Source organism: Malaclemys terrapin, chromosome 4, assembly GCF_027887155.1.
Source record: "Malaclemys terrapin pileata isolate rMalTer1 chromosome 4, rMalTer1.hap1, whole genome shotgun sequence".
In the NCBI taxonomy this organism is placed as follows: Eukaryota; Metazoa; Chordata; order Testudines; family Emydidae; genus Malaclemys; species Malaclemys terrapin.
Genome location: NC_071508.1, coordinates 137,499,391 through 137,527,080, shown reverse-complemented (window position 1 = coordinate 137,527,080; position 27,690 = coordinate 137,499,391). Strand labels below are relative to the sequence as shown.

The following is a 27,690-nucleotide window of genomic DNA, read 5'->3' as shown; positions in this document are numbered from 1 at the left end:
ATATGTACTGAGACCAGTGCTATTTAACATATTCATAAATGATCTGGAAAAAAGGGTAAACAGTGAGGTGCCAAAGTTTGCAGACGATCCAAAATTACTCAAAATAGTTTAAGTCCAAAGCTGACTGTGAACAGTTAGCAAGGGATCTCACAAAACTAGGTGATTGGCAACAAAATGGCAGATGAAATTCAGTGTTGATAAATGCAAAGTAATGCACATTGGAAATCATAATCCCAACTATACATACAACATGATTGCATCTAAATTAGCTGTTACCACTCAAGAAAGAGAGCTTGGAGTCATTGTGGATAGTTCACTGAAAACATCTGCTCAATGTGCTGCAGCAATCAAAAAAGCTAAGAGAATGTTAGGAACCATTAGGAAAGGGATAGATAAGAAGATAGAAAATATCATAATGCCACTATATAAATCCATGGTGCACCCATACCATGAACACTGCGTGCAGTACTGGCTGCTCCATCTTAAAAAAGATGTATAAGAATTGAAAAAGGTACCGAGAAGGGCAACAAAAATTATTAGGGGTATGGAACAGCTTTCATATGAGGAAAGATTAAAAAGACTGGGACTTTTCAGCTTGGAAAAGAGACAACTGAGGGTGGAATATATGAGAGGCCTATAAAACCATGAATAGGTGAAGAAAGTGAATACTGAAGTGTTGTTTACCTCTTCACATAATAAGAACCTGGGGTCACCCAATGAAATTAATAGGCAGCAGATTTAAAAGAAACATAAGGAAGTACTTCACACAGCATACAGTCTGTCTGTAGAACTCATTGCCAGGGAATACTGTGAAGGCTAAAACTATAATGGGGTTCAAAAAAGAATTAAATATGTTCTTGGAAGATAGGACCATCTGTAGCTATTAACCAGGATGGTCAGGGATGCAACTTCATGTTCTGGATGTCCCTAGCCTCTGATTGCCAGAAGCTGGGAGTGGATGACAGAAGTGGATCACTTGATGATTGCCTGTTCTGTTCATTCCCTCTGAAGCACCTGCCATTGGCTACTGTCAGAAGGTACAGGATACTGGGCTAGATGGACCATTGGTCTGACCCAGTATGGACATTCTTATGTTGATTTCTAATGTATACCAACTTCTAGGTTCCCTGTGTTTAGTTGAAACAACAGATCTGTTACACAAAAGTTTATACAACTACTTGATTCCCCTCCTGTTTTGATTATTTTTGGAACTTATTTTTTAAAAATTAAACATTTTTAACTCGGGTCATACTACTTACTGGATTAAAATAAAATCAACAAGTGTATGGAAAAAATTCCTTGGTTGGTGCAGAAGAATGTGCCGAAGCTAAGAGCCTGTTCTCACTCTCACAGAAGTCGATGGCAGAACTCTCATTGACCTCCCAAAAGGCAGGTTGACGTCCCACATTTCCTAGTAGATAGGTTGTAAAGACAGCTTCTATCTGAGATCAGCCTCTTTAGTCCAAGATTGATAAACTGTATCCAGGGAAAAAAGGGAAATTCATGTACTTTGCCATGGCTTTGAAGTTTTTTCCTTTCAAAGGACACCTTTGCTAAAATTCCCAAGTATTGAGACATTGATGACATTAAAGTATGAGAATTTCATTTATTACATTCCCAAGGCAGAAAGTGTCAACCTGTATAGTTAAGCCATTTTTTAGATTGTATATACTGACTGGTAAAAAAAGGTAAGTCAGTTTTTCTTGATGAAACAAAATTGCTGTTTTTGTGCATCAAAGAAAACAACAATTTGAAAGGCTCAAAAAATGAGTTATTGCAAGACCTTATGAACTATATTAATTTATTTTATAAAACCATTGGACCAGCTCTTGAGGACATGCCAGTGGCAGATCTTAAGTGGATGGCATCTTGGATGCTCTCATAGAATTTTCTTCTTGACTTTTCTCTGATAATTCCTAGTGGTACAATGGACCTGTGGAATTCCTGCAGGTGGAATGGCGTCTGGATTCTCTCTGAAGAATGTTACCAAGCAAAATATCTTATAGAGTGTCTTCATATGAGTTATTGAGTAAATTACTTAATACTTTAGGATGGACAGTCCATCCATCCATCTATTTAATATATCTATCATTGTCCATCTCTTCATCCGACAGAAATAATAAAGTAACCATTATGCCTCTGACTACTAGGAAAAGAGAAGATAAATTACATCAACCAAAAGTCAAGGAAGGAGCCCCATCCACTTCTACCTTAATCTTTTGTTTTTTTCAACAGGGAGCATAAAGTGCAGCCTCATTCTTCTATCCCCTTAATGTAACTTATTTCATCATTTTTTTCCTTCTTCTCTAGATCCTTCTTGGAAGATAAGATCCAAGAGGAAAAACAAAAGCACATGGGAAGAGTGAAGATATTAAGGTGGGGGTGGAGGAAGGGAGGGAAGCAGAAGATTGGTCTGCTTTGAGGCCTGCAAAGCCTGTGATTACGTTCCATTTTGTGGAAGAGGGCTGTAGATTGTTGCATCCTTTCAAGCTTCAGTCCCTGGCTCTGGACCTATGTCTTTTTGAAGGTGGATGAGTTTTTCCCTGACTCAGCTCTGCCTCCCTAAACTGATGCCCATTCTTTCTCTTGGGTTCACCCTTTTGAAAGGCTATGTGGATGTAAGTTTGGGGCTCGTAGATCACTTTTTGTTCTTTGGGAAACCATAGATTCATAGATACCAAGGCCAGAAGGGATCATTGTGATCATCTAGTCTGACCTCCTGTATAACACAGGCCATAGAACTTTCCCCAAATAATTCCTAGAGCAGATCTTTCAGAAAAACATCCACATCTTGATTTAAAAATGGCCAGTGATGTTCCAATGGTTAATTATACTCACTTAAAAATGTATACCTTATTTCCAATGTGAATTTGTCTAGCTTCAACTTCCAGCCAGTGGATCACGTTATACCTTTCTGTGGCAGACTGAAGAGCCCATTATCGAGTATTTCCCCCCCATGTCGGTACTTATAAACTGTAATCAAATCACCCCTTAACCTTCTTTGTATTAAGCTAAATAGATTGATCATCTTGAGTTTATCATGATAAGGTATGTTTTCTTCTCCTTTAATCATTTTCGTTGCTCTTCTCTGAACCCTCTCCCATTTATCAGCAGCTTTTTAAAATTGTGGACACCTGAACTGGACACAGCATTCCAGAAGTGGTCACATCAGTGCCAAATACAGAGGTAAAATAACTTCTACTTTTGGCCATAGAGTTGCAGTGAGCACTCTGATTATGTAACTCCCCTCCCCCAATCTTCTATAGATTCACTGCTTCCCAGGATAGCGTCTCCCATCCTGTACGTATGGCCTGCATTCTCTGCTATCCTGCACCCAACTTGCCAAGCCATCCAGATCGCTCTGTATCAGTGACCTGATTATGTACCATTCCCTCAATTTGTGTCACCTCTAAACTTTATCTATGATGGTTTTATGTTTTCTTCAGTCCATTGATAAAAAGGTTAAATAGCATAGGACCAAGAACCAATCGGTGTGGGATCCCCTAGAAACCTACCCCCTTAATGATATTTCCCTGTTACATTTACATTTTGAGATCTATGAGTTATCCAGTTTTTAATCCATTTAATATGGATTAAAATTAAAATATGGTTAACTTAATATCATTCTAGGTTTTTCTGATCAAGATGATGTACGCTGTACAGAAATCTAAGCATATTAGAACAACAGTATAATCTTTATCAACCAAACTTGTAATCTCATTTAAAAAAAGATATCAAGTTAGTAGTACAGGATCTATTTTCCATAAATCCATGTTGATTGGCATTAGTAATTACCTTTCTTTAATTCTTTATTAATCGAGTCCCATATCAGCTGCTCCATTATCTTGCGTGGGATTGATGTCAGACTGTCAGGCCTATAATTATCCAGGTCATCCTTTTTGCTCTTTTTAAATATTGGTACAACATTATCTCTCTTCCAGTCTTCTTGAACTTCCCCAGTGGTCCAAGACTTATTAAAATTCAACATTCATGGTCTAGCGAGCTCTTCAGCCAGCTTCTTGGATGCAAGTTATCTGGACCTGCTGATTTAAAAATGCCTAACTTTAGTAGCTGCTGTTTAATATCCTCCTGAGATACTAGTGGAATGGAACGAGTGTTATCATCATCATATGATATGACTACACCATCTGCTTTTTGAAGTCCAAGTTCTTAGCACAAAGGAAGATAGAGTCAACGTTTGTAATGGCTGAGCCATTACAAACGTTGACTCTATCTCCCCTTAATGGCTGAGCCATTACAAACGTTGACTCTATCTCCCCTTGTAAGTACTCTCACACTTCTTATCACACTGTCTGTACTCGGATAGCTTGATTATCACTTCAAAAGTTTTTTTTCTCTTAATTAATTGGCTTCTCAGAGTTGGTAAGACAACTCCCACCTGTTTATGCTCTCTGTATGTGTGTATATATATCTCCTCATTATATGTTCCATTCTATATGCGTCCGAAGAAGTGGGCTGTAGTCCACGAAAGCTTATGCTCTAATAAATTTGTTAGTCTCTAAGGTGCCACAAGTACTCCTGTTCTTCTTTTAGCACAAAGGGTTGTACTACTTGCCCATAAGGACACAATGCCTTCTGATGCCTTTATAGGACTACCAGTGGATATGGTGCCACTTCACTTAAAAATCAAAGAAACTGCACTTTTAGTAGTGTACCGTCCTCTGGCATAAGGTCTGTTACAGACCTCATGCTGGTGGTGTAAGTAATTTATAGCTGGAGGGATCTACTTTAACTTCTTCCGAAGCTGGGCAACCCAGGAACAGGGAGCCACAACTGCCCCCTGTGGCATGTACTCGTACGTAGCTGGAGAACTCGGGCTGTTTTCTTTATTTGATTACTAAGCAGAGCTGGATGGAGAATAACAATTCCATTTCATAACAACTTTCAGACGTTTGAAATTTGTTTTTTGTTTTGCATTGGAACAAAACCTATTGATCATTTTTGCTAAGTGGAATTGTCTAAATATCTGTTTTCAGATGAGAGAGGTCACATTTTCAATTCAGGCTGGGATCTTCTGTGACCAGAATCCAACTGAAAGGTTTCCTTTCCACAACTTCATAAAAATCTATGTATCTCCGCAACATGTTTTCGCTTTGACAGAACAGCATATTTTGACACTAAAATGTTTAATCACAAACGTTCTGACCAGCTCTTCTTCTAGAGTGAGGCTATTCTTTCTTCTCCTCCTCTTTAATCGCTTGATCAACCAGCAACAGGGTTACATATTCATTAACTGGTAAAGTGGATAAGTCAGGGGTCTTTGATTGGGAATCTTCTCTGCTTGTATTTTCACTTAGTGAATTTTGGTTCTCTTCTTGTTTTGTTTGCAAGTACAGTTTTCTTTTGAGGTAGCCTTGCTGGCTTTTGTTTCCTTTTCCATTGTTCCCATCTAGATTACATTGTCTAGCTGTTTAAAGGGTTGAGAAACTTGTCTAGCTTTGACCTAACTTTTTATACAGTTTGGGTTTGCCCATAAGTTTCAGGATCCTCTCCTCCCTTTCATCCAGAGAGAACTATTCAGCTAGATTTCTGATGTCACAATGTGTCAAAAGGCTGTCCCTTTAATCATGGGAAATGCCAGTCTGTTCCAGGGTCCCCCTCTTTTATATTGTAGCATCATGACTGTGAGATGTGGTTGCAACAGTCTTCAGACAGAGTAGGTATTGGCAGTTCTCTGCCTTACCTTTGATCTCTGATTTTATGTAGTGAAAATCTCCTCTTTAATATGGCTATATTGGTGCTTCTCATTATATAACTCTGCTCTGTGTGTTACTGCCTACTGTACAGATATGTTGTCAGATGGGGAAAGAGTATATACAAGAAGGGAAAACTAGTACAGTAACTGGTAATTGTTTGTTGCAGTCTTCTGCTTCCACCTTCAAAAAAAATCTTGATCCTTTCTCTGAAGGTTGCTCTCTCAAATATTTTCCTTCTTATGTGGATCTTTATTACTACTTACTATTTCCTCTAGAAGTTTGTTTACTTATATAAAAGTGGACTGGCTGATTCCTTTATACAGGCCTTAAATGATTATTTTTTTATCTCCTTGCTTAGGTGGCATTATATGTCTTACCATCCGGTTTTGTTGTAGGATGGGAGAATAATAGTAATACAGCAAACAGAATTACCCAGAAGTAGATTCTTCCTTTTGAAGACCTAGGTTGAGGAAGTGCTTTTCAGCACAAGATGAAAAAAAGGCACTTCATTAAGTGAATTTTGATTTGACTGATTGAAAGAGAAGTGGATTCATGTCTGTCATTCTTTGAATCAGAAACTAGCAAGCTTTCATTGGTGTAAGATTGTGATCTTGTGGATCTTTTTTCTTCTTGGGTTAAATACAGTATTCTGGCTGTGGTGGTCCAAAGAATGAAAAGCTTCAGCCTACTGATCTGCAGAACAAAACATTTAATATTAAGTCTTGAAACCTTTGGAGAGAATATTTAGTTGCTGGCTTACTATAGTAATACTTTTTACTCATTTCATGACACATCCAGGTTGACTGAATTTGCTTCCATTACCTCAGTACATATTTGTGTATTGATCTATTTAATTTAGACATCCTGGATGTGGTCTTTAGGCCCACTGTACAATAAATGTTAATAGTAATGAACCAAATAACTTCAGGTACATCTTCCCCAAACAATAGACATTGTCCTTAAATAGTCATTTGCTTTTTATGCTTCCTTTGTTATTTAGGCAAGCATCCATAGATGCTTTGAATTCTGACCGTCCAGTTCTTGGTCCTTCTGAAAAGAAGGTAACCTAGACCACTGTCATTATACTCAATATTTCACTGGATTGTCTTATGTTGATCTTGACGAGCCTCTCTGGAAATTAACCATTGTTAAATACATTTATCTAATGTATTGGATCAAAGATTAGGCACCTTTTGTCTTAGGCACTCTGGTCAGCTGTTATCATCTGCAAGGGGGTGGAGTGAATCTAACAACTTTGTGAATTTCAGATTACAAATATCTTTCTGTGGAGATTTTTCAAACTGTAGCATGCTTTAGATTGATGACCTGTTCAACTCACTTGTCAGTGGTAAGTAGACCACTGTTCTTGTCCACAAAAGCTGAAGTATATATGTGGACTGTTATGAATGTGGACATTCAAACATGATGTGAAAAAGGAAATAATGAAAAGAAAATTGAAGGGTGAGAAGGTTTCCTTTCTCCTATGGAGGGGTCACCTTAAAACATCTGAGGTCTGAAGAATGAGAACTGATTAAGTCCACACCTTTGGAGAAGTATAGAATCTGAAATGTAGAGTATATTTAACTAGACCTTCCACAGGTAGGAGGATCCCCTACAAAGGTGAAACTAAATCTTTGGAGGCCATCTAGCTACAGCAGAGTGGGCATATGCAAATATCATATCGTAAGGAATAATTCAACAGGTTGTTAAGGAAGAACATCATGATATGATTCTTGTTAAGAAAACAAGGATCAAAAGGATTAGTTCATAGTTTTTATCTGCTTGCCAAGCCTCTATCTGAAAGATGTCTTTTTTTGAATTGTAGAATCTATGATTTCACTTTTTAAAAATGTAGAGTCTGGTCTGTATGGTTGTAAAGAGAACCTTGTAAATGTGAACTGAGTGTGAACTGTTGCAGTGATGTCTTAAGTCTGCAGATGCCCTGAAACAACATCTCTGAGAGAGGGATTAGGTGCTGCTGCTCATCTGACTGGGACAGTGACTCTGAAGCCTAAATGATAATTTAAACAGCTATTTTATGACTGATCAAAGCAAACAAACATGAACAATCATTTTGTGAAGCTCTGCACAATCTACTGTGAATGGCATCTTGTTTGGGGTCTTTGAATGGGCAGAATTTAGGAGAATACCATGTATTTTTTTCCAGTTCAGCCTTAAAGCTGTCTGACAAATGGGAGCAGTACAACAAGACCATTGAAACCCACACTAGATGCATCTTTTTTTAATGGACCTTTTTCTATTACCATAATTTAAGATGCTTGTAAAATAAGAGGTTTAGACCTACAAATGCTATCATAGTTTCTAAACTTGGGGAATTTAGCTAGAGTGGGGATTGGAGAAAAGGGATTTAAACATTTCCCGGTAAGGTTGTAGACCCTTACAAAAATTTTTACTAGTGCAGGAGAACCAGAAAGTGAAACACACCTGTAAATGAATTGTTTTAATTTTCTAAGTTGAGTGAAATCTAAAAATTATAAATGAATGCAAATGGTGAATGTGAAACTAGATTTTAAAAATTATTTCAGCTGTAATATCACCACCTTGGATTAATAATAGAGATTAAAAAGATGTGGAAGAGCCCTCTTAAATTATCACTGCCAAAGATCCTTAAATGACATATCTTTTATTGATTGCTGGGTTAGCCTTGTGGGCTCTTTAATTTCCAATATATATAAAGGAACAAATGCCCCAGTACCTGTGAATATTTGATCATTCCGAAAGTATCTGTACTGGCTTGCCGAGAGAGAGAGCAATTTTTTATTGCTTATTCTTTCTGTGACTTTTACACTAGCATTAAAAATGTATGAGCGCTGTGAAAAAAACGAATATCACACACAATCCACTGGATAGCATACGTGCTTTCTGACTTCCTCTCTGAATCAATGGTAACCAAACACTTGCAAGCGATTGCACTTAAATCTTAGCGCAGAAATTCCCTGAAGTACAATTTCTACTTTGAGTTTAGTAAGTGTTTTGTGTGGACAAGCTTTCTGCACCTTGAGATCAGTCATTATACTGTACGTGATGTGGGTGAAGTAAGAAGCAGGTTAGATTTAGATTTGTTTCAGGTAGGTCCTAGATCTGGAGACTTTAGCTAGACCCAGGAATGGATGATAGAATCAGTGATATGGCAATTTGACTATGCACTTGGCTCTGCTCATGCTCCAATACATCTGTTAGTCTATAAGGTGCCACAGGACTCTCTGTTGCTTTTGGCTCTGCTGAAAACTTAATGTGACCCCCCCCCCCCCCCCCCCCTGCAACCCTTGACTATTAGGACTTCACCATGGGAAACCTGTGTCTTTATGCCTATTGGTACTTATTTACTCTGTAACTGATGTTTTTATGGAAAATTTGCTGGGGAGGAGTGTTAATTGTATTGTCTGCAATTATATGGTCAGATGGGGACAAGAAGGAGGTATTTGAGCCTTCTGCCAAAAAAAAGAAAAAAAAGAAAAAAACGGGAGAAGATGAATATTTTCATCTGTTGGTTTGTATTTTTCTAGGCTAAATGAAAGAACTGGGTGAGTCAGTGAGGCCTGGGATGGAAAAATATGTGGTTGGCTCTAATGGAGTAACTTTATTGACTTGTATAATAAATCCTTCTTGTGGGTCAGATTTCTAAATGATGAGGTTTAAGATTTATAATCCCGGGTCGGCCAACTAAGAGGCTCAAACTACAATGTGGAAAAAAACTCTTAAATCTTCTTAGTAGTTTGTCAAAACAAACTGCAGTGCATTGAGAGAACCGAAATCAATGGAAGCGAGACCCCCTTGGAAACATTGTATAGTTTTGCTTTAGTAAAAATTGTTCTATCTTCATAGCTCACAAACAAGAAATAAAATATGCCGTGTCAAATTCTACAGGAAATGCTAGATATTGGGTATCTATATATATTTTTATACCATGATACCCATCAAGCCTAATCTTGATTCAGGGGGCACATTTCAATTTTGGTCACTTCCTCTCTGGGGTTAAGTTGTACCATCCTTTCTCTATAGCCCTACAGATAACACTACAGTTATCTACCTGCTAGTCCTGTCTCACTGTTGGTCATATATGGAGGTTGTGTAAGAGAGAGATTCAATACTTTCCACTAAATATACTAAGTGAAATAGTACCCATCTACATTTGAGTGATAGATTGAATGATCTCTTTGAAGATGACTAACCGCTTTGGAGATTCTTGTAATGGTTTTAAATTAAAAAAAATATATATCAAAATTAAAGTACAGAAAAATCTCCTATCACTTCCTGAACAAGGGGAGAAGACTACGTGAAAATACTTTGATGAAGAAAGTTCACTTCAAATTGGATGACTTTTTTTTTTTAAATAGCTTTTGATGCAGAATGAGTATATTTATTAACAGGAGGCCTGCATCCTCATCATGCTTTCCGTAAACTTGTTCGATGTGTTTCAGTAGCCAGGTGTATACTTCGCTCTCTACTAACCAGCTTCACTTTGCATGGAGGAGGGACACTTCTGCTGCATAAAACCACTAAAACAGAGACTACTTAAATTTAAAAAAAGGACTGTTTTTTCAGTATCGTGTCAGAGGTCTGAGTTTGAGTCTCTTATCTTTGACCTGTATCTATGCCTTGGGGCTGCAGCGTGCTCATGTAGGAACACCCTCAGTCAATTTGGAACTGAAGCATAGCAACATCCAGCCCTCTCCTAAGGCCAGAAAGGCGCGACTTAATACATTATTTTATTTCATTTCTTCAAACTTTTGGAATACGACTAAGTGCCTAGTCCATAAACTAAAAATCATTATAGGAATATAAACAAAGGGCTGCCCATAAATATCTCCTGAGCCTACAGTCTCCTCAGTGGCCTTAGAGAAGAAGGTAAAAAAGATGAGCTTTTACAGTGTGCATGGAAAGTCAACAAATTGGAGGTCTGGTGGACTCGGGTTGGGGTGTCTGTTCCAAAACTGAGAACCCCTCACATAAAATGCCATGCTAGCAGCTCCCCCTCATCTATATTAAGGGAGCCTCAGCTCGCGCACCTTTGTTGAGCTCAACTGTGGCAGTTTAATCACTGTGAGAGAGGCAGTCTTTCTGGTAACCAGGTCTCCTAATCACTGAGAGCTTTATAGGTTAAAAAAACCAGTATGTTGAACTGAGGATAGTAACTGAAAAATGAAGGAAGGCAAAAATCCTTGGCGCACTGAGTGCCACTCCCTCCCTGGGTGGAAAAGTAGTTTTGTTTGTGCTTGTAATTCTAATTATACGACTTTACATGATTAAACAAAGCTAAAATTGCACTAACTTGCAGGTTTTGTTATGTGAAGAGAGTACCACTGCAGTTATAGTTTAATGTAACAATAATGTATGAATACATAAAACGTCAAGGTTTTGAGCTACAAACTGGGAATTGTCCAAGTACTCCAGGACAAAATGGAGCCCGCTGAAAAGCATAACAGGCAACCTGTTGCAAAGTAGTGCAGTGTTTTTAATGTTTTTTGTTTTGGCTTGTGTCACAGCTTTAACTTTTCATATATCTTTTAATGAGAATTTCGCTTATCTCCATGATTTATAAATCCGATTGCATCAAATGATTACTTTCACTTCAAAATATCTGGGTGGTTTTTTTTTTTTTTTTTAACAAAAGCAATTTGCTTGATGTTTCAGAAGTGGATTTTCATCTCTGTATAATGGAGTACTTTTTTAATGTTTGTTATTTAAGATTCAAATTATGTTTTCTGTCTTTAATAGGTGAATGTCTATGTGCTGGGAAAAACTTTCCTTCTGCTGGCCAGAGAGCTCTGCATAAATGCTCCAGCTATAGGTATTTTTTTAAGAGTTGGCTTTCAGTACTTGGGTATACTTTACCATGGTTTCACGATTGCTCTTAGAAGGCAAAAAATTTGCAGAGTACAGTATTAAAGGGGCACTTTAAAATGAAATTCGGAGTAGTCTAGGGATAAAATTTGACTAACTGAGAGGCAGAAGTCATCTTAAAATAGAAAACACAATAGTGGGACTGCTGTTGAATGCATGTAAGCTTGACACTATATTTTCTTTTCCAGTTAAATGTCATTCTCTACCTCTTAATATATGAATAATGTAAGCCTTAATGAGAGTATGGACTGATTTGAGAGAGATGCTTATCTACAAGCTTGTACAGACCTGTCATATTTCAGTTCAACCAAATAAGACACTGTTAGGTAAAGTATTTGCTAAAATTTACTGTGTGTTCAGCACCTGAAGCTGCTGATGTCAGCACTTGAAATACAAGAGGATTTATGGAAAATGAGGAGCTTTATTTTGAGAGAATGTTAGTAATCAGTTTGCTTAAACTATTATTTTTTTAAAAAGTGGCGGTTGAAATAAGCACAGGTTATGTTGTATGAAAACAGTTTTTAATCTAACATATATTAAGATCTGCTTTTAGTAGTAGCAGCTCCAGACAGCGGTGTATGCATTTCAGTACTTTTTCAAGCCTGGCAGACTGTCAGCCACAGAAAACCTTACTAACTCCAGTTAAAGGGATTGGTTCATAAGGGCATCACATGACTGTTACCCGCCTCTTTATTCTAGTATTTCTCCTGTATTTCTTCAAACTCTTAATAGCTTTTACTCTGCATTGATGGACTGAGAGATTTTTTTTTTTTTGTCATCAATGAACAGGCTATTTACAGCTAGCCATTGAGAAGCACTTGAGAACATTGCTCTCCCTAGAAACTAAGCATCACCTGTCCAATTATTGAGTTCAGTGATCATGGAGTATCATGTGACAATACACAGCTATCAGCCAAGTCACAGGGCCAGTTCACTCTGCATATCTTAATACTTGATGAAAAGAATATTCTCCCTCCGATTTTTGCAGTGGAAATCCGGCACCCTCAGAATTTTCACTGCAGTTTCTAAAGCCAGAACAGGAAGTCCTGTATTATAGTTTGTATTTGAATTGAATTGTCTTACAGCAGCCAGTAAATACTTATCTGGAAAACAAGCAAGCTTTTAAACTAAATATTACTGGTACTTTTTACACCAGGAAAAAAAAAAAAAATCTCTAATCCCTGTTTTGTACTTTTTCCAAGGTCACTGCTAAAAGGATGAGAAAAGGGTACTGCTTATAGTACACAGTAAATATTTTCAACTGCCTAATCTCTAATGCTAGAAAAAGCTACTTCAGTCATTTTTGTAGTCTGTATCCTCAAATTTGCTCAGCAGGTGTAAATAAGTGATGAAGTACATTTGAGAGATTATTTCACCCGTTAGCTGTATAAAAAAGCAGAGGGCGCTCTGGGTGTGCAGCCTGGTTAGATGGCTTCCTCCCTCATCATCAGGAATTTTAAATGTACTACTTAAGATTATTTTTACCAGACTATATCTCTCTCAAGCTAGCGCCTGAATTTGGGCAGTTTAATTATTGATATATTTCAGTTCTTTGCTCCTTCAGTGGGTTTTTGTAGATTGTTTTTTTTTTTTTTTAATATATAAAAACCCTACAAATTTAAGCTGCATTTAAATGTGGCTTAGTACTGTAACTTTTACCAAATCTATATAAAACTGAGTCAAAGTTCTTACTTCATACATTGGTTTCTAATTATCCTAGTCCACACACAGTTTCTGTACCAATTTAACAAATCTGTTTTTAACTATGTGTAGACAAGGGCCAAGACATTAGGCCAGTCTGTTGCAACTTACTTGAAAATGGGACAGATGTCAGTTTAATCTAAAGCTTCCCTAACTCCACAAAGAGCAAATGCAGTAGCTGTAGAGAACTTAATCTGAATGAAAGCTTGTAAGGTTTCAAATAAAAGCTTAGGATATGTTTTTAAATCAGCTTTGCAGTCGCTCAAACCTTTCTGCTTTGTCACGGAAGTTTAAGAAAACGGTGCTTCCTTATACATTACCTCAGAGGAGGGAAGAAACTGTATAGTCCGCCTGTTTGTGGAGAGCTTTAGTTACCCTGCAAAGCTATCTCTATATTTGTGCTGATAGTTATGCCTTTTATAGACACACACAGTAGTCTGAATGTTCTGTTTATAATTTTCATAGGAATCCCACCACTAAACTGTACTACAGAGATATTAACATGGTCACTAGCCATAAAATCAGCAATGATCAAGTACACAGGTTTTAGGGCAAGTAAAAATGTTTTATATTTCACAGATTCATAAACTGCTCTAGTTTAGAACATCCTGCTTGCGTCAGCTGCAGTCTGCAAGTTAGTTATCTATATACAAAATAAATGCACATTACGTGCAGAATTTAACATTTTTCTGCATGTTGCAGGTTTAATTAAGTCAAATATCTTATGAATAAATAAAATAAGATTAAATTCAAGAGCATTCCTTCACTTATTTTGATAGCCTGATGTAGTAGATAAGTAAGTAGTGTAACATTCCACACTGCTGTAGAGGTTTGTGGTAATCAAAACATCCTTTAGCGTGAATAGCAGTACTGGAATACAATCAAAGTGAAATGCATCATGCATAGAAAATGAGTTCAGGTATTTGTCCTCCTTGTACTCCAGTTCCATTGGTACTGTCTGAGGAGCACTGGAATTGGAATGTTACTTTTCCACATTGTACTTCAGTCATTCCCTCTTGCCCAAAATAACTAAGTTCATTGCCATCAAGAATGGCACTTACGTTGTAAAATGTGTCTTGCTCAACCTGCACAGGGTGTTCAAACCACACAGAGAAAGTATTACTGGATCCATCAGAGGTAAACTTTGTCAGATTTTGAGCAAGAACAATTCCTAGACGCTTAAGTTCAATTTTGACGCTGTATTCAGCTTTACCACAGCTTGATCCATACAAGCCTAGTCCGGCTATGAATATCCTTTTATCTACAGCAAATTGGATACTGTCACAGCGACCTCTGTACCTCCATTGGTTACTACGATATGCGGAGGATTGAAATCGATGGCATCTTTGAGGTACAAGTCCTTTTCTTTTTGTCAGTGGAAATTCTAGCTTGGGTTTATTTGCAGCTGTATACCATAAGAATATATTATGCGTTTCCTCAAGGGTAAGGATGTCAGATTGAGCAGCTCCATTGGCAAACTCCTCCAAAGTCATAGTTGGAATCCGCACCAAATATAAAGCTTTTCCTAATACATTCCTCTTGTTCCTTGGTGTAATTGGTAGGCCTTGTCTTTTGCATTCAGCCTCTGCCCAATTAAGAACAGCCTCAAAAACTACCACCTCCTTAGTGTTTAGTGCTTCCCTGGTTACAATGATCTCTAGTGTTTGTTGATCAATTTCACAGAAGCCTTCTGACTTCAATGCCATTTCTGCTTGAGCATCAATTACTTCCCAGCAGCGCTGCGTCAATTCTGGCTCCTCAAAGAGTCTGCTCTGAGACAGCAGAACACAAGCATTTTTAGCCTCTAAACTAGTCTCCAGAAAATTGACGCAAGCCTTTGCTAAGGCTGGGACGATATACTTCTTGGCAGCATACAGAGTAGCAAGCACTGTGTCAGCTTCCAGGTCAATTTCATCACTATACATATACCTAAACAGAATAAAAAACAAGTACTTTTAAAAGCGACATAAACCGTGAGAGATTAAGCTACCATTGTCATAACTGACAAGTAGCAATTTGACATCATTCAACATTTGTCAGCACATTTAATAAAGCGTAATAGCTGCATGTTCCTAGGTGCCATTTAAAAGATTTTAAAGATGTTTATAAACCACTTTTAGTCTCACCACAGGATGTGTAGACTTGTAATGACCACTTACTTTAATAAGATTAGAAAGGCTGCAGGTTCCACATCTGGTATATGGATTTCAGATCTGACCTCTGCAAGATCACCATAAAACATAGCATAGAAGACAGAGCTACCAACTGCCAAAACATACTGTTAAAAAAAAAAAAGTATGTCTTTAGTATGTATCTGTGGTAATTAAACATACTAGCTGACAGAAGTGATACTGGGGGAAAACTTAAAAGCTTCAATTCAAACAGAAATCCCTTAAACTGTCCCATTATAATTAAGATATATAAAGTTATTTCTTTACTTTGGAGATCAGACAAAATATCATCATTAGACAAGTGTAACTCCACGACCCTAGCAGAAGAGGGAAGAAGGAAAAAAAAAAAAAAATCAACTGCACAAACCTTATGGGCAGGAACTTTCTTTGATGCCCCCAGGGGGCCTACGATAAAATGTACATCAGCCATAAGTTCGTTATTGAACATCAATGCGTTCCTGAAAGTAACAGGAAAGGAGAAACCAAATTAGATTTGCCAAGTTTATCACCTGATACCACAATGCAACCTAATGCTACATAAATCGAGTCCTGGTTTCAGTACGTCTACTCCATCCCTTTGCTACAGCTTGTACAGTGGGATACTTTCTATCACTGTGGAGTTGGTGGTTGCACAAGTGAGTTGAGGGCAGAATGTGGCCAATATGCAGATACAATACTTAAACTCCTTTTAGGCTGCAGGGGGCCTGTGACTGCCACAACTCGCTGTCTTTTGGCTTGGGGAGCCGTACTTTCTCCTCCCACCCAATCTGGGTTGGCAGGGCTGCTCATTGCTAAACAGCCCACGTTTCCTGCCTTTGCCACAGAAGGGGGATGGCCATGGGACTGGCTCCTGACCTGTAGTTCTCTGGGTGGTGGGGGGCAAGGGCTGCCCAAATGCTGTGCACTCTGGCCGGGCTGGCTCTTACCTCTCCCGCAGGGTGGGGTGGAAGGACTGCCAGTTGGAGCTCTCCAAATTGTTGTTGTTCAGGTTTTGCAGTTGCGGTGGTGGCGGCGGCTGGGCACTCTGCTGAAGCTGAAGGGCGTTTTTCTTGCTATTGGCAGCAGCAGCGACAGTGGCAGCAGCAGCGTTATTACTGTTTGCAATATTGGTGTTAGCACTGGCAGGGTAAAGCTCTGCAGCCATCTTCTTCTTCAGGGACAGGGGCACTATCTCATAGCATGCTGGCCCCTTGCCGTTTGACCTCACGCTCTTTTTGGACTTCTTTAAGGTCTCTGGAAGCAGAAGAAAGAAAGTCAAACACTTCATGATCCTGCCATTGAGGCAGCCATGGGGCAGTGGCATGAGCAAGAGGACAGCTATTCTAAAGTCAAGTCCCACTACCTGGATACTTATGATTTTAAACTGCCGCTTTTGCTCAAAAGCCCCCAGCACCTTTTCTGGGGAGCAGAATGATGCAGTAGTGCATGAGTGCCAGTGCTCACCTTTGCTTGAAGATCCCAGCCTCAAGACCACAGGCAGGGTTGCAAAGGAAGACCCCAGGAGGGATACAGGCAAAGAGTTTCCCCAAAAGGAGGAGCAGCAGAGTCAATCCAGAAAGCCTCCAAGAGTTAAAGCCCAGCCCGCGCTGAGCTGCTGCCAACCATTGGATCCTCTTTGAAAGGCGACTCGGATCCTTCTTCCGGGCAAGGGTTAAACATCTGCAGGGAGACCAGCAAGTTCCCAGCCCCAGTATTTAAACAAGGGCCGAACAACCCCTGCCCGCGGTGTCCAGTCCCCACCACGGGAGGGAGCGGCTGCTGTAAATCCCGCCGCGCTGCCTGCGGAACAAAACTTTCCCAGATTCAGTCCCGCTCCGAGCAGATGCCCACGGGGCCGGGGTGAGGGTCCGCGTCCCGCGCAGCTGAAAGGCCAGGGCCGCTCGGCCCGTCTCCCCGGCGATCAGCGGGCGCTGCCCTTGGGGCCGCCTCCCTGCGCGCTTGTGGTTCTGCAGCCCGGCGGCTTCAGCCAGCAGCGGGGCCGGGCGCCCGTGTCCTCACGCGTGTGCGCTGCCCCCACCGTGTGTGTGTGTGTCGGCTTCCCTCCGCCTCCTGCCTCAAATAGCCAGCCGCGGCCCCGCGCGTCACGCCCGCCTGCTCCAATGGGGAGCGCCGGGGCCCGGGCTCCGGGGAGGCCGGGCTCCCTCCCTTCCCAGACAATATGTCATTCTTCTCCGCTCCCTCCTACCCACCAGCTCGCCCTCCTCCCCCGCCACCCACCCCCAGCCGCTTGGGAAAATTACAGGGAGCCAAACTCCACCACCCAGGAAAGGCTGCAATGGAGCCAAATGTACCGATGCCCCAAATTCACCCCCAGAGGCGGGGGGGGCCTTACACGAGCACCCCCCCACCCCCGGTGCAGTGGGGACCTACCCCGCCAACTTCCCTCCAGCCCTCTGCAAAAGTAAACCCAGCCCCACGGGCGATCCGCAGCCTGCCTTCAACTTCCCCGGGAGAGCCCCCAGCTGCAGCGTCTCCCCCTGCCGAGAGCAGCTCTCGGCTTGGCGTGACTCGGGCTCTGATGCTGAGCCAAGGTGAATCAGGAAGGCAGTAAACAGATGGGGGCAGAGCTGGCGATCGGAGCGACTTTTCTTCCTGAAAGCCTCCCTCCTCCCGCCAAGCCCGCGCACATAGAGCCGGCGAGGCTTTTGTTTTCTTCCCGATCCCGGGCATTACTTGCCGCAGCCGCGCAAGTCTGACATGTTGCAGAGAGGGAGCCCTAGCAGGCAAGGCAGAAGTGCCACGCAGAGGCACAGCACCACTGCAGTTTGGGACTTGGCTGCTGCCCAGCAGCGGGGGAGCTCTGCAGAGACCCAGCCTGCCCCAGACCACCCAAAAAGTCGGAGTCACTGTACCTGCTGCCCTCACCAGGCGTCCTTCCGCCCGCACCGAGCTGGGAAAGTTTGCACGGCAGGCTGCTCCGTGGAGTCAGAAGCCATGATTATGGAAATGGTTGGGAAGACGGGAGGGGGCTGGGTCTGAGTCTGAGATCCTGTTTCTGTGCAGCCAGCCGTTCCCAGCCGGACCGAGCGAGGGCGCCCCAAGGCCTTCTGCAGCCGCCTTGCGCGCAAAGCTGCTTGCTGTCAGGCCCTTTCTCCCTCCAGGGTTTGAACTTTTCGGAGCAACAAGAGCACAGACAAAACATGAAGTTGCCCCGGTGGTAAAAGCAGTGAGGGATATTCAGCACTGCAGCAGACACTTGGGCTACATTCCGAGTGCGTGGAAGCTGGCGTATCCTGCACACAGCCAGACAGTGTAAGGGTGGGGTTGGAGCAGGAAAGGCAACTGTTGGGCTTTATCTTAAACGCCAAATCTGTTGGTTGTTTCCCCAGCTACACCCCCACCCATCATCCTTCTGCACCGGGGGTATTACACTCCTGCTCCTGAGGAGTCTCTGTTTACCAGTGTGTAACTTGCACCACTATTGCCATCACCTCTGAGTTTGATTTCTAGCGCTTCGCTGGATTATAGTTTTGCCATATTTTCGGTGGGGTTTTTTTGGGGGCGGGGGGTGATAGAGCAGCAGTCATTTCTGAACAAGGCCTGTTATTAACCTCCAGAAGCACGCTGTATTACAGTAACTGTTCACACACCACGCATTTATGCCCTCTCTGTTTTTGTATGATCCAGCGATTCTTGCTTTCTTGCTCGTAATGATGATTTTGAAATTTTGTGGCCACTTTGTTTTTCACCCTGACGTTTCTGTTATCTATTTTGATGGGTACTGTTGAAAGCAGAGGTGTCATGACAAAGGTAGGATAGGAAGGAAGGATACGGGAAACCTTTCTGAATAGTATGAAGTTCTTTCTGAGTGCACATTGAGTAGTAGAATAAATAAACATAACTACTAGCTTTCGCCCTGATCCTGCAAGCTGTTCGGCTCAGAATGGCCCCTGCAAATGCATGGAATTTCCCTGAAGTCAATAGGGCTCTGTATGGGAGCAGAGTTCTGCCGGCCTGGAGCAGTCTGCAGTATCAATGCATTTATTTAGAATGAGTGAAAGAATCGCAGTATTCTACTTTTAACTTAACTTTTAAAAAAATGTGTCGGCTTGTTTGCATCCAATTAAGAAGTTGGTTTTACATTCATCCTAGACCTACGTTTAATTCTTATACTCTTAATATTGCATTGTAGCCATTTACAGTCTGCCGGTTGGTGGAGAGCTTCTTTTCAGGTTTTAGTTTTGTTTAAGTCATTTGCATTTACTACTTTTCAAAACTCCGATTGTTTTGCTAGTTTAAAGATGTAAATTAATAATGTGTAGCACAAACTAGTTTCTGTCAAATGATCTGTGGGCATGAATGCCAGCAGAATTTCCTGAAAAGCTACAATGCAAATGTTTGTCAGTTCATAGAAATTATAGTGAAAAAATGCTTTGAAGAATTTAAAGTAATAATAAATTCCTCCTCTCATTTGAGGCCTTGATTTTCTGAGGTGCTGAGTGGCTTCAGCATCCATTGAAATTGAGCCCTTTTGTATGAACCCTGCCAAGTGAACTTGAGAAGATTTTGAAATTGTCAGCTCATTACCGTAACGTCTTTGGTGTTTTGGAATAATGTAAAATGGAAATTGGAAAATGTAAAAAGCTAGAGAAATGAGTTTTCACTTTAAAGGGTCATTATGTTTTGTTGAATTATGAGTTAAACAGTTTTTTGTTAAATATGGCGTTTTTTTTTAAAATGAGACCATAGTTTTGAAATAACTTTATAGTGGTGGTGGTGTTTTTTTTTAACTGAAGGATTTGAAGGTAGATTTCCCTGGTGTATTCTTTCAGACAGGCCAGTTACTTTTTGGTGATAGACAGCTTAAAATACATTAAGTTAAATAGGCATCCCTGATGTTAGATGTGATATGGATGATGATTGGAGAACAGTGGGAATGATTCTGTTTCCTTACTCATTGCCTTTAGGGAGTTAATATTTCTATTGTTTTAGTTATAATCATGTTTACTAGTTGATTCCATTTTGTAATTTCAAAATTCTTTGGGAGAAATACTTATGTCTGGAAGTTTTTGCTTTAAAGTAAAATATGCAGTCTTTTAAATGGAAAGGCTGCGAGTCTGTTGGTGTGTAGTACAATCCTGGTAATTGGAAATGGCAACAGGATATCCATTGTTTGAACTTAGTAGTAAAATGTAACTGGTTTGATTAATTGCAAATCTGTAAGACTATGTAAATTAATGTTTTCAGCAGAAATACCATCTTTATCAGTTAAAGTGCCCAAATGGGGAATCCGCTAAGGAAATTGAGTTGAGTGTAATAGTTAACAATTTACCATACCCCATAGATTTTGGGTCAAGTGATAAGAGGCTTCCAGGAAATGAGAAATTGATACCCCGGAAAAAGAGAGTAAACAAGTATAAAGCATAGCTTTTAAAAGATTCTATTTGATAAACTAGAAGTTGGTTTAGGTAAAGCAACCACTCATACAGACAGCTTTTTGCTGTTCTATTAGTCTATAGCTGATAACACCAAAATTTGAAATTATCTTATACATAGAGGGGCAGATACTCATTTGGTGTAAATTATCTTAGCTCCATTGAAGTCAATGACATTTAAACCAGCTGAAGGTCTGCTCCAGTGTGCCTGATAAACAGCTTTTTGTATTGCTGGAGTATGAATCTGTGAATATGGAATTTTGATTAAGGAACTGCAGCTGGTTAAATTTGGAGATATGTGTAGACTTTTGGTAGTAATAGTTTTTTAAACAGATTAATTGTGTTTCAAAGAGTAATTTATAGTCAGGTACAGACGCACATAAGTTAGTATATATGTTGCTATACCGGTGAATGTTAAAAAGTTTGGATCTAAATTATCCCCCCAATCCTGCAAATACGTTTGCAGATGCTTGAGTTAACGCATGTGTGGAGTCACCCATTAATGTTAATCATATGCATAAAGTTAGGCACATACACAAGTCATTGCAGAACTGTGGCCTAAAAGTACTGTATATGTGGAATACACCATGGTGATACTTTAAAAATGTTTAACTGTAAAGCAATAAAGGATTAGAGTTTTAGCTGCTAATTGGTACAGAGATTAAAAAGGTGGTTCTAAAGAATAACCAGGTCAAATGATCCAGTCTCTTTCTCCCCCAGCCCCCCCAAAAAAGAGTATTTTAAGAGTTTTTTGTTACTGAGATACATAGCAAATCAACTACGGAATGATGTCTGTGGTACACTTGTTCAAGGTGCATGTTTCAAAAGCTAAAAGTCAAGTTTAGAAATAATTGTATTTTATTGTGTTGCAGATCCATGTTTATATATTCCTCGTTTTGCGCACATGCTAGAATTTGGAGATAAGAACCAGAAGGTATCAATGACAGCTCTAAGATTATTGCAGAGGATGAAAAGAGACTGGATGCACACAGGACGCAGACCATCGGGGCTCTGTGGAGCAGGTATCTAAAATCTGGTGTAAATTGTTTAGCACATAAAGTGCCAATCTGATTTGCTATATAAAAAGGCTCTGTTTTGAGTTTAGCCATCAGATGGTGACTTTTTTTCTCTCAGCTGAGATGTTATTAGATACCCTTTGCTCTTATACTCTAAACGTGCAGAGCCATGTTCAAATCCAGCAACTTCTTCATCCAAAGCATTTCCAAAATTCAACCTTTTATTTCTGTCCATGGTGCTAAGACTTTTGTTCCAGGCCCTCATGTTCTTGCAGTTTGTTTACTCTACCCTTCTCTCTGGTATCCATATCACTCTCTAATACACCTCTACCCCAATATAACGCGACTTGATATAACACGAATTTGGATATAACGCGGTAAAGCAGCACTCTGGGAGGGCGGGGCTGCGCGCTCTGGAGGATCAAAGCAAGTTCGATATAATGCTGTTTCACCTATAACACGGTAAGATTTTTTGACTTCCGAGGACAGTGTTATATAAGGGTAGAGGTGTATCTGCAAAATACAGTTGCTAAGATCGTCTTCCTTGCCTGTTGCTCTGCCCATGTCACTCCTTCTTCTCATTTGAAATCCCTCTACTGACTCTGCAAATTCAAGCTTTGTCCTCACCTTTGAAACCATTCATTAACCTGCCCCTGCTTTCTTAATGAACTTTATTCCCCATTGCATAGTCCCCGTCCCCTCTAACTTGCCAGTGATACTAACTTTGACCTCCCTTTTCTCCTCTTTTTCACAAATATCTACATGCATTTTTTTTATGCTGCCCCACATGCATGAAGTGCCCTCCCTGAACTAATCCATAAGAATGCTACCTTTTCCTTCTTCACACTACTTTGCAAGAGACCCATTTATGCTCTAATACAGGGGTAGGCAACCTATGGCACGCATGCCAAAAGCAGCATGCGAGCTGATTTTCAGTGGCACTCAGACTGCCTGGGTCCTGGCCTCCGGTCCGGGGGGCTCTGCATTTTAATTTAATTTTAAATGAAGCTTCTTAAACATTTTAAAAACCTTATTTACTTTACATACAAGAAAAGTTTAGTTATATATTATAGACTTATAGAAAGAGACTTTCTAAAAATGTTCAGATGTATTACTGGCACACGAAACCTTAAATTAGAGTGACTAAATGAAGACTTGGCACACCACTTCTGAAAGGTTGCCGACCCCTGCTCTAGTACCTACAAAAAACCCAGCAACTTAGGTTAGGTTGAGTCAGGGATAGCTGATATGGTGAGGGTATCAAGAAGCTTGTTTGGTTGCATAGGTTATCTGAACACTTTGCATTATTTGCAAATTTTAAGTGTGTACATATGTAAAAGAAAAGGTTTTTTGGCAATAATGCAGAACACACAGATAACCCATGTGACCACACAGTCTTCTTGGTACCCTCACCCTCTCTTTTACTGTCTGTGACACTTAGTTTTGTGTCGTGTTTCAAATCCGAGTGTAAACTTTTTAGGGCTGGGACCATGTCTTCCTCTGCATTGGTATATTATTTAATACCATGGAGTCCCGATTCCATGAGCCCTTGGGTACTACCGAAATACAAATAGTAATAATAGGAAATAATCTTTTACTGGTACTGACAACTACCTAGATGGAATCTATATCTTATTTTTGGCTTCTGGTAAAGATTCTAGGAGAGCAATTTATTGATGAAGACCAGATTGCTACTGAAAAAAAATACATTCTTTTATGTGTGGAACAATTCTATATTCTTGTGTTGTATTTGAGTAGCTCACTTTGGCTGCCAAACCCAACTAAAGCATAGAATTTTACAGAACACATTTTGCCAGCTTAATTTTATTGAATGGGAAGCAGAGTTTGTACAATTCAACATAATCACCTGAATTCAAGTATACAGCTGAACTTTAGCATTTGCTGTTCTTTAACTGAAGTCGAGAACAGAGATAGAGTACACTTGTACGGCTAGGTGTTTTCTTCTTTCTTTTTCTTTGCTTTGCTTAAATACCTTTGTCACTGACTTTCTCTAGCTCTTCTAGTGGCAGCAAGAATGCATGATTTCCGACGTACTGTTAAAGAGGTTATCAGAGTGGTCAAGGTTTGTGAGTCAACGTTAAGGAAAAGGTCAGTGGAGTTTTACTGTTTTAATCTTTTACTTAAGATACTGAAGAGTAGTAAGTTCATGCAGGTAAGAGAGAAATTGATTATTTTTCTTTTTAGAAATTCCAGGAACTTTTGAAAGTAAAAACTTGGTTTGCAGGTCAACTTTAAGTAACATTTGTTGCTATTTATATAGAATTTTCCAATTCCAAGTCCGCAAAAGTGCTTTACAAAGGTGGGTAAGAAGCATTATCCCCATTTTACGGTTGGGGAAATTGAGGCAGAGTTAAGTGACTTGTGTAACATCACACAGGATTTATGTGGCTGAAATGTCAGCAGTGTTCTTAATTGTACAGGTGGAGTAAATGGTTGATTTGCAAAGCTGTGAATGCTGTGGGTTTACTGCATTAACCCAGTATTTAGTCCCTAGTGTATCGTGTTTTTTTGTAACGGATAATACATACCACTTTACAAAATTTTCTGTAGAGTCATGCATTTTTAGTAGTACAGTGATGATGATGATGAAATAGAACTATGGCCTCAGCATAATAAAAACCAAGCTTGTAAAACAGGATGACAATTTAATTTAAGGTCGCAAGTGGTTGTGATCAGAACCTGAACATGAACATTTTCCATGTACCTTTTTGTCTTTTAATTTTGAAGACATTATTCTTTAAAAATATTTTTGGACTCTTCATATCAAGGTAAATAATTGGAAATCAAAATACTAAAAAGAAGGACATACACTAAAGAAGACCTAGTAATTGCTTGCATTTTTCATTAATGAGTAGGGCTGTTGATTAATCGCAATTAACTTACGTGATTAACACAAAAAATTAATCGTGATTAAAAAAATTAATCGCGATTAATCAGTTTTAATCACACTGTTAAACAATAGAATACCAATTGAAATGTATTAAATATTTTGGATGCTTTTCCTACATTTTCATATGTATTGTATTCTGTGTTGTAATTGAAATCAAAGTGTATATTATTTTTGATTACAAATATTGGCACTGTAAAAATGATAAATGAAATTGTATTTTTCAGTTCATCTCATACAAGTACTGTAGTGCAATCTTTGTCATGGAAGTGCAACTCGCAAATGCAGATTTTTTTTTTTGTTACATAACTGCACTTAAAAACAAAACAATGTAAAACTTCTGAGCCTGCAAGTCTACTCAGTCCTACTTCTTGTTCAGCCAATTGCTAAGACAAGTTTGTTTACATTTACACGAGATAATGCTGCCCTCTTCTTATTTATAACATCACCTGAAAGTGAGAACAGGCATTTGCATTGCACTTTTGTAGTTGCCATTGCAAGGTATTTATGTTCCAGATATGGTAAACATTCGTATATTCCTTCATGCTTTGGCCACCATTCCAGAGGACATCTTCCATGCTGATGACATTTTTTAAAAAAGGTAATGCGTTAATTAAATTTGTGATTGAACTCCTTGGGGAGAGAATTGTATGTCCCCTGCTTTGTTTTACTCACATTCTGGCACATATTTCATGTTCTAGCAGTCTCGGATGATGACCCAGCACATATTATTATTCATTTTAAGAACACTTTCACTGCAGATATGACAAAATGCAAAGAAAGCACAAATGTGAGATTTCTAAAGATAGCTATTGTACTTGACCCAAGCTTTAAGAATCTGAAGTGCCTTCCAAAATCTCAGAGGGACGAGGTGTGGAGCATGCTTTCAGAAATCTTAAAAGAGCAACACTCCGATGCAGAAACTACGGAACCTGAACCACCAAAAAAGAAAATCAACGTTCTGCTGGTGGCATCTGACTCAGATAATGAAAATGAACATGTCAGTCTGCACTGCTTTGGATTGTTATCGAGCAGAACCAGTCATCAGAATGGACGCATGTCTCCTGGAATGGTGGTTGAAGCATGAAGGGACATATGAATCTTTAGCGCATCTGGCACGTAAATATCTTGCGACGCTGGCTACAACAGTGCCATGAGAATGCCTGTTCTCACTTTCAGGTGACATTGTAAACAAGAAGCAGGCAGCATTATGTCCTGCAAATGTAAACAAACTTCTTTGTCTGAGCGATTGGCTGAACAAGGAATAGGACTGAGTGGACTTGTAGGTGCTAAAGTTTTACATTGTTTTATTTTTGAATGCAGTTATTTTTTGTACATAATTCTACATTTGTAAATTCAATCTTCATGATAAAGAGATTGCACTACAGTACTTGTATTAGGTGAATTGAAAAATACTATTTCTTTGTTTTTTTTACAGTGCAAATACTTGTAATCAAAAATAAATATAAAGTAAGCACTGTACACTCTGTATTCTGTATTGTAATTGAAATCAATATATATGAAAATGTAGAAAACATCCAAAATATTTAAATAAATGGTATTCTATTACTGTTTAACAGCACGATTAATTATTAATGAGAAAAAAATGAGTACAACTGGAAGACTACTAGAGAGTTCTAAGTTTTTCCCCATGAATTCAGTAAAAAGTAACCAAACTGTGAAATATTCACCCATTATTCTTTGAGTAGTGTACCTGTGGGTGCTCCGTGTTTGGATATGCCTCTGCCTGTGAGCTTTTGATTGGAGATTCTCGTCAGCAGTGTCTGTGGGTCCATGCCTGTGTCCTGGTTGCCCATGTGCTCTGACATAAGGGAAGATAAAGAGGGGTGGACCCACCGCCACTCCAGTTCCTTCTCAACTGCCTGGGGCTTGAGATGGAGCGTCGCAGTATCCGCTTTTGGTAGTCACATGGCTGGCTACTCCTCTTGCTTACATTTTATTTTTTCTTAGTATTTTCTTTTTGTCTTCATTTGCAGTTAATTTAGCACAGTCAGCACTTTTGGGGGGGCATGCCCCCCCCCTTTTTTTTGTCACCCACTTTGGGCCTTCTTGGACCTTGATCCCTAGCCTTGAGTACGGGTTATTCCCAAGACCTCAGACTCCAAATCCTGTCAGACCTGCCACATTCCCACCAAATGTAAGATCTGCTCAGGATTTAAGAGCAGACCTGGGAAATTGAGGGAGGACAGAATTAAACTCCTGTACATTGGAGTGGCCTCCTGCCTTCGATTCTTTGATAAGCAAAGATTCTGGGGGCCTTATGGGACTGTCAGAACCTTCAAAGAGGCAAAGACTTCCCAGAATGGGACAAGAAAAGGGGAAAGTCATGCCTGCAGTCTGGATCTCAGGCAGCCTAATGTCCTGGTAAGGATACTGCTGATGCTCCTGTTCCTTCCAGTACTAACTGCGGGACCGACCAAGAAGTTGCACACTGAGAAATCCTACAGAGTGGTGCTGTCTTTGGCATTGGACTCGGTGCCTTCGAAGCATAGAGACTAGAACCAAGCCGAGAATCTCTCTACAGTTCAGAGTAGCCAATTACCAAGCCCTTATGGCAAAGTATGACTTCACAAACTATTCTAAATTTACATCTTTTATTGATCACCTGCCTCAGGATTAGAGGGAGCAATTTCAGGCCCTTATTACAGGTGTCAGACAGTTGCCAAAGCATCTCTTCAACCATTGCTCGATGTCACCAACAAGGCCGCACACTCCATGGCTACAGATGGGAATAGTCTTTCCCTAGCTGGATGATTGGCACCTGAAAGGACATTTGTTCCTCAAGGTTCAGACAGCAACCATGAAAGCCCTGAGTCTCCGCTTAAAACGCAAAAGTCTACCCTCTCATCCATTCAATATAGAGACTTCATCGAGGCCACTCTGCACTCCTTCACTGCCAGAACCTATTTACCCAGG

General features: G+C 39.9%; 2 protein-coding genes across 4 annotated transcripts in view; one reads left to right on the top strand and one right to left on the bottom strand.

The window, feature by feature from the left end:
* BRF1 (BRF1 RNA polymerase III transcription initiation factor subunit) overlaps positions 1-27,690 on the top strand; it is a 246,681-nt gene that overhangs the window by 89,599 nt on the left and 129,392 nt on the right. Inside the window, exons 5-7 of the mRNA XM_054024955.1 lie at positions 11,457-11,529; positions 21,702-21,851; positions 23,861-23,954. Coding sequence (XP_053880930.1) covers positions 11,457-11,529; positions 21,702-21,851; positions 23,861-23,954 — 317 coding nt within the window. The remainder of the gene's footprint in view (positions 1-11,456; positions 11,530-21,701; positions 21,852-23,860; positions 23,955-27,690) is intronic.
* On the bottom strand, positions 13,828-18,410 carry BTBD6 (BTB domain containing 6). 3 transcript variants are annotated; one of them, XM_054024959.1, is made up of 5 exons: positions 18,307-18,410; positions 16,381-16,687; positions 15,822-15,912; positions 15,443-15,561; positions 13,828-15,212 (listed from the first exon to the last, which is right to left on the bottom strand). In XM_054024959.1, the coding sequence occupies exons 2-5, from the start codon at positions 16,596-16,598 to the stop codon at positions 14,180-14,182; spliced, it is 1,461 nt and encodes a 486-aa protein (XP_053880934.1). In that variant the 5' UTR covers positions 16,599-16,687; positions 18,307-18,410; the 3' UTR covers positions 13,828-14,179. The 3 variants fall into 3 exon arrangements, with proteins under 3 accessions (XP_053880934.1, XP_053880932.1, XP_053880933.1); XM_054024957.1 differs by having other exon boundaries at positions 16,381-17,113; positions 18,307-18,400; XM_054024958.1 differs by lacking the exon at positions 18,307-18,410 and adding an exon at positions 16,898-17,589.